The sequence below is a fragment of the Gavialis gangeticus genome, unplaced genomic scaffold (genome assembly GCF_001723915.1).
Source record: "Gavialis gangeticus isolate Ggan-Ray unplaced genomic scaffold, GavGan_comp1, whole genome shotgun sequence".
Classification (NCBI taxonomy): Eukaryota; Metazoa; Chordata; order Crocodylia; family Gavialidae; genus Gavialis; species Gavialis gangeticus.
This window is the reverse complement of record NW_017728997.1, coordinates 1,106,491-1,116,040: the sequence shown is the minus strand read 5'-3', so window position 1 is coordinate 1,116,040 and position 9,550 is coordinate 1,106,491. Positions and strand designations below refer to the sequence as shown.

General features: G+C 44.3%; 1 protein-coding gene across 3 annotated transcripts in view; it reads right to left on the bottom strand.

Moving 5' to 3' along the window:
• Nucleotides 1-9,490, bottom strand: part of LOC109288927 (cullin-associated NEDD8-dissociated protein 1-like) — a 31,026-nt gene extending 21,536 nt beyond the window's left edge. The window contains exons 1-4 of one of the 3 annotated variants that reach the window (XM_019504668.1): nucleotides 9,316-9,486; nucleotides 5,521-5,666; nucleotides 5,100-5,243; nucleotides 984-1,138 (exon numbers count right to left, since the gene is read on the bottom strand). In XM_019504668.1, the coding sequence (XP_019360213.1) occupies nucleotides 984-1,138; nucleotides 5,100-5,243; nucleotides 5,521-5,564 (343 nt within the window). In that variant the 5' untranslated portion in view covers nucleotides 5,565-5,666; nucleotides 9,316-9,486. Of the gene's footprint in view, nucleotides 1-983; nucleotides 1,139-4,375; nucleotides 4,854-5,099; nucleotides 5,244-5,520; nucleotides 5,667-9,315 lie in introns of those variants that run through there. The other 2 variants (XM_019504667.1, XM_019504669.1) reach the window with 2 other exon arrangements.
• Nucleotides 9,491-9,550: the final 60 nt, after the last annotated feature.

Below are 9,550 nucleotides of genomic sequence, written 5' to 3'. Positions count from 1 at the left end.
CAAGAGAAGTGGTGCTGGCTCCTATCCTGGGGGTCTTTAAGACAAGGCTAGATGAACACCTCGCTGGGGTCGTTTGACCCCAGTACTTTTTCCTGCCATGGCAGGGGGTCAGACTTGATGATCTGCTCAGGTCCCTTCCAACCCTACCAACTATGAAACTATGCATGAAAAAAATATTCCACGGGGTATCACTGCCAACTCAAAAAAAAAAAAAAATCAAGGCAAGAAATGCTGCCCTGGCCACCTGCTACAAGGGAATAACAGATGCATGAACAATGACATAAGGCACAGGAGCTGCTGCAGAGACAGTTCAAATGATGGCACCCTGGGGATATACATGTATATTACTGTATAGAGCTGCTCTTGCATTTTCTCAATACAACCACTGGGCTGGGTAAAAAAAAACTGGGCAGGAGGGGCAGCCAGGAGAGGCTGTCAACAGCAAGGTAACACAGGCACTGAAACAGGCTGTATGTGGAGGTGGTAAAAACACTGACACAGCTGGGATTCCAGCAGGGAGTGAGAGAGAGAGACAGAGAGAGAGAGATATACTTCATTGGAACCAGAGCAGGAGCAGCCCTGCCAGAAGGGCTCTCTTAGTGCATCATCCAAGCAAGAGCACTTGGATATGGGGTTTGATGCTGTAGGATCATCCTACAGAACAGGGTTGTTTGCAAAATAGAGATGCAAGTTCAAATTTTAAACACACCCTGGGAGATCCAACAGCCAGTTTTATTTTGCATCTCATCTCTACTTACTCCTGCATATCCATTTCTATCATCTTAAAATCATTATTCTGATCTATTATCTTTAAATTGTTACATCCCATTACTAACACAGTTGGGCACGGGGCAGGGGCTCCCACACAAACATAGGCTCTGAATTCCAAGCTGTCCTCTGCTTCTTAACAGGCTTTATGGCCTTCTCAGAGGGAAGGATCATAATGAAGGACATTAGAAGGAAATGGGTGGGAAATGTTTTACCTGTAGATGCTGGAGGCAACTCTGAGATGACAGTTTTCAGTCCAATGCTGGAGATATCCCGGAGCTGTTCCTTATCCGACAGCATGTTTGTGCACAGTGTATCCACAATAGTTTCCACCTGATATTCTTTCACTTTGCTGACCAAAGGACCCAAACTGAAGAAGGCAGAGAGAAAAGAGACCAAATGGAAAGGAGGCTGTCCCCCTGGTCACAAAAGGTTTAGCACTCACTGGTCAGATTTCTTGGAGCTAAAGGGTATGCCAGACCTAATGCTGAAGATGTTGCCTTCATTACCAAACCATAATTAAATTCACGGCAGGTGCCCTAAGGTCTCCATTACAATTCTAGACTCAATATATTTCATATTCCTGTCCAGTTAGTACATCACACAAGGCCTGGGAAAGGCCCAAAGAAGTCAGTGGGGTGGCTCATAGATTTCAGATCAGTTCTATCATAGGGTACATCAGTTACTCTATTGGAGAATGTCGCTGGGCAAGCTGGTGCATTTTAGAGCAAAGAAGATTAATTTAATTGCCCAGGCAGCCTAATAAGTATTATGCGGTTGACAATGTTGAGGTCACATAGGTATCTACAGTCATGGTTTGAAAAAGTGTCAGAAATGGACCAGCCTAAAAGCAAAAGCCAAAATGAGTAAATGTTTCCAGATGAAGTTAAACTTCTATTGCCCTTTGCTGTATGTACAAAGAACTCAGCCTCTGCACAGTTAACCTTAGGGCTGAGTGAATGCTGGTTTCGATTAACCCCCTTACTTTCCTCTTGGCTAAGAGCATACCATTTTCTTTAACTCAACTACTATTCAGAATTATAAGTGGAATAATTTGCCTCTGGTTGTTTGTGAGCAGTTCACCACAAATGACTGGTATTTAGAGTTTGGGTTGTACACACCAATGTTCCTTCATTTTGCCATGAATATTTTACACTGTTTACTGACAACTGGTGTTTCCATCAGTTCTTTTCCCCAGCAAATTCAGTGCCTAAAATATTTGTGAAAAGCAAACATGAAGGAGGGTAAATCCAACACTCCAAAGCAAAGTCATCTTTTATTCATGCAAACACAGTCAAAAAAAATATTCTGACCAATGCTAATCATACAACACGACGCATTGATAGATTAACTGACTAGCCCAAGATTCAGGGGCAGTCATTCCCACTCTTGTGCCTTAACTACCAGACCCTTTCCCCCCCCTCCACAGGTCTTGCAGGGGAAGTGACTCAGAGAACCAAGCACCTAGTTCATGTGGACCAGATTCTACCTGCCTTACACAGGGAATGACTGCAGTGGGAATCCTGAATGAGGACTTGTTTTCTTTTTTTATTATTTCCTATAAGCTGCCATACAGACAAGCAGGGGGACTTTATCCATAATATGTGCTTTTTGTGTAACCTATGTTTCATCAGTTCATTTTTGGATATGAAAGATGACATCATTCTACATTCTTAGATGTAAAGGAGTCTCCCTGTCTGATGCAGAGGCAGCAGTGAGGTATCTGCCAATTTGGATTCCAATTCCGCTGCTGAGCAGACAGTGTCACTGTGCTTGGTTGATTCATTGGGGAGACCAGATTTGTTCTCTTTCTTCTAGTCTAAAGTGAACTGTTCACACACAGTAACATGCAACTTGCACAGTGTATATAGAAAACAAATCCAAATTTAGCAGCCGCCAGCAGATTGATAAACACTGAAGCCAACAGGCTGCCAGAATTAAAGAAACGTTGCCAAGTTGATATTACAAGGCAAAAAAAATATGAGATAACTCTCCTCAAAGATAGAAGACTCAGCAATAGCAGGCATTCATAATACATAAACACATAATTTGGTGCAAATGAAGAAAGGATCCATGTGTCTCACTCGTTTCTAAGAGGTTGAACCTGAAGTTGGCATTTTAAGTGGGATATCCTACATCAGACTAGGGTAAGACTGTGCGACTAGTGTTGCCATGGGATTAATCGAAGCAGGTGTGTGCAGATGAGGAATAAAGCCTGCCCACAAGCTCTTGAGAATCCAGAAGTGCAGCAGCACCTGTACCAACATCCTCCAATGTTACTGAAGCTTACTCAGAGGCACAGCTTGACAGATTCTGCTCCCACCGCAGCCTATGGCAAAATTCCCTTTGACATAAATGAGAGCTGAGCAGCTCCCTTCAAAGATAGGTTTTCACCATTACATTTTTTTGTCAGCTATTAAGGATTTTGTTACTAAGAAGGGTCAGTCAGCTCCTCTGTTGTAACAATGATTCCAGTCCAACATTTATTCTCAAGAGAGCCTGAAAACATCTTTTCCAACTGCATTCTTTCCTCCTCTGTTTGGAAACACTGACTTTTCCGTCTCCTAATGCTAATTCTGCAAAATCTGTATGGACTTGCTAGCACACCAAAAACCCAAGACCCAGGTCTTTGTGCCACACTCTGAATATGGCGTTTGTCTGGGTTAGTAGTAGAATGTTTCCCTCCCCATACCCCCTCACCTAGATATTTTATTCCATGATCAAGATAAACAAATAGTCACTTGGATTCTAGACAAGTTTCCTAAAATATACATTCCTGAAAAAGCAATACTCAATAATAGTTTGGCATAAGTGTAAATGCTTTTCTTCCATACATTTCAAAGTGCTGCACAAAAAAGAGTACCTATCACCATCCCCATTTTGTAGACAGGGAAACAAACACAGAAGTTATGTAACTTTCCCAGTTCCCATAAAAAATCTGAGAGAAAACAAGAAATAGAACAGATTTCTATATGGGAGCATTTGGGCCCAGGGTTTTGAGCTAAGTCTCCCTCTGTAGGAATAAAATCATAAGAATGCCAGTTTTAGCTGAAGTAAGATTTATACTATAAGACTTTCAATTTTAAGTAACTTACTGAATCCCAAACCTGTGCCCTATATGGACCATGTAGGTCAGACAGTCTAATCAGGCTGCCAGTATCCTAAGGGATGCCACATCTATTAATTAAAGATACCAGCCTTCTGATCTGAAACAACTGATTGGCTGCTAAGTTTGAAGATCATCTCCTCATTGGTTCATCCAGCATGTAATAGAAAGTCATCATAGACAAGAAAGAAATCAAAGAGAGTAAGGACTCATGTTCTAGTTGATCCAACCGTGGATAAACAGGCAAATAAACATCTCAATTTGTTCAGTGTCCTTACTTTGAAAACAGGGGAAGAAATGGAACCAAAGCAGCTAGATACAGACAGGAACAAGGCCAAAGACAATTAGGGAAGGATCAGGAGAGCGGTAGGCAAAAAACATCCAAGGTCACAGGGAAAAATAGAGGAGGAAAGCAGTTAAAGATGAGAAAAAGAGGGGAAAGAGAGAAAATCCACAGTGGGGTTGAATGCAGGAACCCAAAATGGTCTTTAAATGGCCCACCTTTTTGGAACCCTGTGCGTGAACTGACCCATTCAATGTCATGGCTAGAGTGAACAATCCAATTTAGATAAGCTAGGGGAAAGAGACAGGAAGAACAAGTCAGCATCATAATCACTTTTACAGAGGATCCTATAATCCAGGGGCCTCTACTTCTTAAAGGAAAAAGATTTTCTGAAATGAACAAAAGTGAATCCACGGCACAAGCTACGCTTGGGAGTATAATCAGGGAAAACTACATACGTTCTAGAGTCACTTGATACAATTCAGGTCTGGAATTCAAACACCAATGCTCAAGAAGCATTTATGTCAGCACTGTGGTGTGATACACTATAAAGATGAGACCCTTTGGGAAAATTTAGTTTGAATTTCAAAGCTCTCCAGAATTTGTGAGCATGTGGGTCCCAAGTTTTGATCTGTTGGAATCAAATCTTAAAGATGCCAGTTTAGATAGGAGACAGGCAGCCCACAATACCCAACTTTTAATAGTGTTCCAAGTCTCCAAACTTTTCCTACAAAAGACTTTTACATGCTTATTCATAGAGTTTACCCCTGTGTACCATAACCAGAGGCTGCCTCTGCCCTATCAGACACATGGAGTTTGTAAGGGAGAGCTGAAAGAACCAGAGGCACCGAACATGTAGGGGTCTCTTTTAGGGCATTTTCTGAAATCTTTGATGGTTCCATTCCTGACAATAAGCATGACAGCCGATACAAAGGCTCTTACCACTTGACAGCCAAGTTCTGCACCTCCCCATTTTTGTCCTCAAGCAATTTTAAAAGCATTTTCACCACTTTTTTCTCACTATCTTCATCCAGCTTTATGGAGTCCTTCTGAAGTTCCATCATCAGGTCATTGGTGGCCATAAATCTGAAACAAGGCAAATCAACAACAGGTTGGCCAACATGTAGATCCAGGTGCTTTTCAGATGATCAACATGGAGCATTTAATTTAATACCTAGCAATATAGAGAGTGCTTGATGCACAAAAATGTATTATTTCTCACAACCCAACTGCAACTGAGATAAGGGAGCAGCAACCCCCACTGTAAACACACCGGAGAATTTGACCAGAAAGACTTGGTAGGAAAAGATCCAGAACTAAAGGAAGTCAAAATATAAGAGAAATAAGTGACTCCTCTCCTCACCTCCCAAACTTTTTCTTAACAGTGTAGGTATAGCTCTGTAACATAACTAAAAAGAGCAGGAAAGAATTCAGCCTTTATATTTTGTCTCAATGACTCCAGGTCAATTTGGCTCCTAGCACTGGAAAATGTGTGTTTAACAGTCATACCTGCAAAAATGAGTGTAGCGTCTAAAAATCTGCTCCTGCATTCTGGCTTCTATTACGGATTGTTATCCAAACACTGCCCATTGCTCCAAGTATAAAATTGAGGGCAGGATTTGGTCCTAGACCTTGGCTAAGAAGTGTGCTGATAATGTGTAAGTCAAAACAGCATCTAGTTGACCCTCTTACAGGGCTGACGTAAGAACTCTTTAGCCACCAAAATGAGCAACAGTTTCTACCCATCATAAACCACACACACACCAGATCTGTAAATAGTAGCACTTTTCTATAATGGCTCCTTAGGCCAGAAGTGTGCTTTCAAGTTCTGGTCTATAGATAAGCTTCTATTGTTCAGCCCAGACAGTTTGTTTATAGCCTTCTGGAGTTTCTTCACTAACCTGAATAGCTGTCTCCTCACAGTTAACATCTCCTTTTGCTAACTTGCCTGTTAGAAGCCTCTTGGGAGTTAGAAAGAAGTATTAGGTATTTTGCTGTGCTAATGTCTCTCCGCTAATAATGGGAACTTTATTGTAGTTGGGGCATAGGCATTTTTACAATGGTACAAATGCAGTGAGCATTTAGATGATACAGGGACAAACAAAAGGGCCCTGGTTATGTCACAGCTCTCACAGATGGGAATAGTGATGCCAAAATGATGTTTCCCTGACATTCATTCCCCCTAAACCATGACAATTCCTCATTTTTCATAAGAAAAAAAAGTCAGTCATTTCTTTACCCACTGTGAGACTATTAGGTGCGCTTTAAAGTCCCACATGGCAAAACCAAATATTTTCAATGGCATTTTATTTCAGCAACAATACCAACCTTAGAACAACAGCTTGTTGTGAGCAAGTGCAATTTCATGATATGGGTAAACCATTCTCCTTTCTTTCTCAAGTGAAAAACTACATTTTATATCAGGCCTCTGATGTAGCTCATTCAGCATTAAAAAAAAAAAAACAAAAAAAAAAAACCTACCACAGTAGTCTAATGCCTATATCTTTAGTGCATAAGCCTCTTCTTGAGCAGTAAGTAACTACATCTGGACTTAGAGATAGATGGAAGCTTGTGTAACCTGCCAGAAACTGAAGACGAGAAAAGCAGAATTGTTGACTTACAATGTTAACAATACTTGACATTTTTTGAGTCAGTAAGAGCTATTTAGCTTCCTTTGAAAGCAAAGTCTGCAGAGAACATTGGACCACATAAAAATCCTCAGCCAACCACTAATGAAGCAGCTCCATCATCAACTAACAAAATACTAGCCTACTACGCAAAATAAAGGCTTTGAACATGGTGGGTACCCATACTAGCCACAGCCTTAGACACATGCTCCAGATGTCACTGGAAGCATAAAAGTCTTTTTTAAAATAGGAAGCATTTAGCAAAGCACAATCAAAAACATTAACATGCTCCTTGGTAAATTACAAGGAGTATTTTAAAACTCAACTGCATGCCCAGATGGTAAAGTAGTACATCTGCATAAGAGCTACTAGTTGGTTAAATGACATCAAGTTAGAGTCATTTTTAAATATTGTGAACAATGCTACTAAGAATATCTTGTGGTCAAATTCTTCTCTCCGATACCCCTGTTCAAGTCCCACTAACATCAGTAGGGGCTGCTGGAGACATAATGTTTGTCCCTGGATTATTAAGAGGGAGAAATTATTTTAAAGCTCATTTTCCTGTTACCAAGGGATTTGTCAAATAAGAAAGGCCAGTTGAATTCATGTTTTTTTCCAATCCATTTAACTACAAGCAGTTCCTGAAACAGCCACCTGCTGCAATAAAGTGTAAATATAACTTATTTTTAAAACTGCATTTAGAAGGTTTTCCTCTGAACTTTACATTCCATATTTGGGGCCTTTGAACTACACGACTGTAATGGCCCTTAGTTCCTCTTTCATGGGGCAGACAAATTACCTCTCGCCCCTTTCACTTCAGGCCCCTCCTGCCCACGATGTTAACTAGGTACCAGTATCCCCCTCCCTCCTGTGGTCTACTCAGGGGTTTCCCCTACATCACTGGTTCCCAAACCACCAACACTGTGCGCCCTCGGAGGCTGGGGAGGCAGGGCGACAGCAAGCAGGGAGCTCCCGCAGGTGGCTGCATCGACCACCCGCAGCATTGGCCAGCAGGAACTGCCACAGACACTGCTGGCTGTGTCACAGTGAAGGGGGGAGGGTGGCAAGCAGGGGGCAACATCGGCAGCACTTTTTGCACGGGGTGCACCGCCAATCTCAGGGGGTGCGTGTGCACCCCCTACGTATTGCTAATGTCCCAAACTGTGGTACGGGGACCACCAGTGGTACGTGGACACCCTGTCAGCAGTACGCATTAACGGATTTGTTATAATTACTGTACATGACAAAAATTTGCTGGTGGTACTTAAGGTTGTATCATTTTAAATTGGTGGTGTGCAACCTGTCAGACTTTGGAAACCGCTGCCCTACGTAACTTCTTTAATTGCAATTCAGTGGGCTTCCTTCAGTCTCCCCACAACACCAATACAAACCAGACACCAGCCTCTCCTAACCAAGCCACCAGAGGCCTTTTCTATTTTACCTGAGCAGCACTGAATACACAGCACAGGATTTTCAGTGATCACCAGCTGCGTGCAATGACTTGTTTTGTTTTTGCTGGCTGTCCAGCGCACCTCACCCCAAGTTCCCCGGGGGTGCACGTGCGTGGGATCTACAACCCAAGAGCGACGACCAAGGGCTCAGTTGTGCAGAACAGACGAGATCAACCTGTTTCCCCACCCTCAGCTGAGAGGCTTCAACCTGCTTCCCTTCCTGGCCTCTCAAAGGCTGAGATCAAGTCTACCGGCTTCTTAACCTGGCAGGGGAAATACCACGCATCTATGTCCAAGAAGGCAGTTTTCCTGAACTGCTCTTCTGGCACGGTTCAGGACCCACCGAGGTGCACCCCAGTTTATGGAAACAGGTCTCTCCTCCCTTGCTTGCTCTGAGGGCCGCATGGCCGAGGGCAAGCAAAACTCAGGGGCATCTGAACCCCAAGCCAGGACTGCAAGCAGGATGCCCGCCAAAGGATTTGGAAACAGTGCAATGTAGGGGAAACACCACGTATCCAGGTCCACGAAGCCAGTTTTCCTGAAGTGTTCCTGGGGATATAACTGCTCTTGTGACACGGTTCAGCACCCACCGATGCGTCGGGGCTTAAAGCACTTCATGGAAACGGGAGGCTCCTATGGCCGCACAGCTGAAGGCAGGCGAACCCCGTGCCTCCACACTCGGGCCTGTGCACAGCACAGCACGCCGGGTAAAGGGTTTGGAAATATCTGAAGCCCCACACGGGTGTGGAGGATGTTTGCCGGTTGCGGTTCGGCACCGATTCGCGGATTTGGCTGGAACACGAAACATTTCGTTAACAAATTAAAAAGTTTGGGACGCAAACTGAAGCCACGGGCGGGGGACAGTCGCGGACTCTCGGATTCAGCGCTTGGTTGGGCCGATTCGGCCACAGTCAGAGCCGCAAATGATACGTATACCGTGATATATATATGATATAAAAGGAAAAGCAAACAAATGACGTGAACAACAAGCAAACAAGCGCCGTTTCCCCGCCGGGGCAGCCCCGCGGCCCAGGCCCCCCCCTCGGGGCCGCCAGGATCCGGCGCGCGGCCGGGCCCTACCGAAAATCCTTGTCGGTGGACGTCATCTTCTCCAGCAGGTTGGAAATGTGGTACGACACGTTCGTCATGTCGGCGCCGCGGCCCGCCCGGGCCCTGCGGGGATCCGCCGGCAGAAGATGGCGCTAGGCCCCGCGGCCGGGGGTCGGGGTCCGGGTCCGGGTCCGGGTCCGTGTCGGTCTCCGTCTCCCCCGCCGCCGCCGCCGCCGCCGCCGCCTCTGCCAGGATAGAAGGCGCT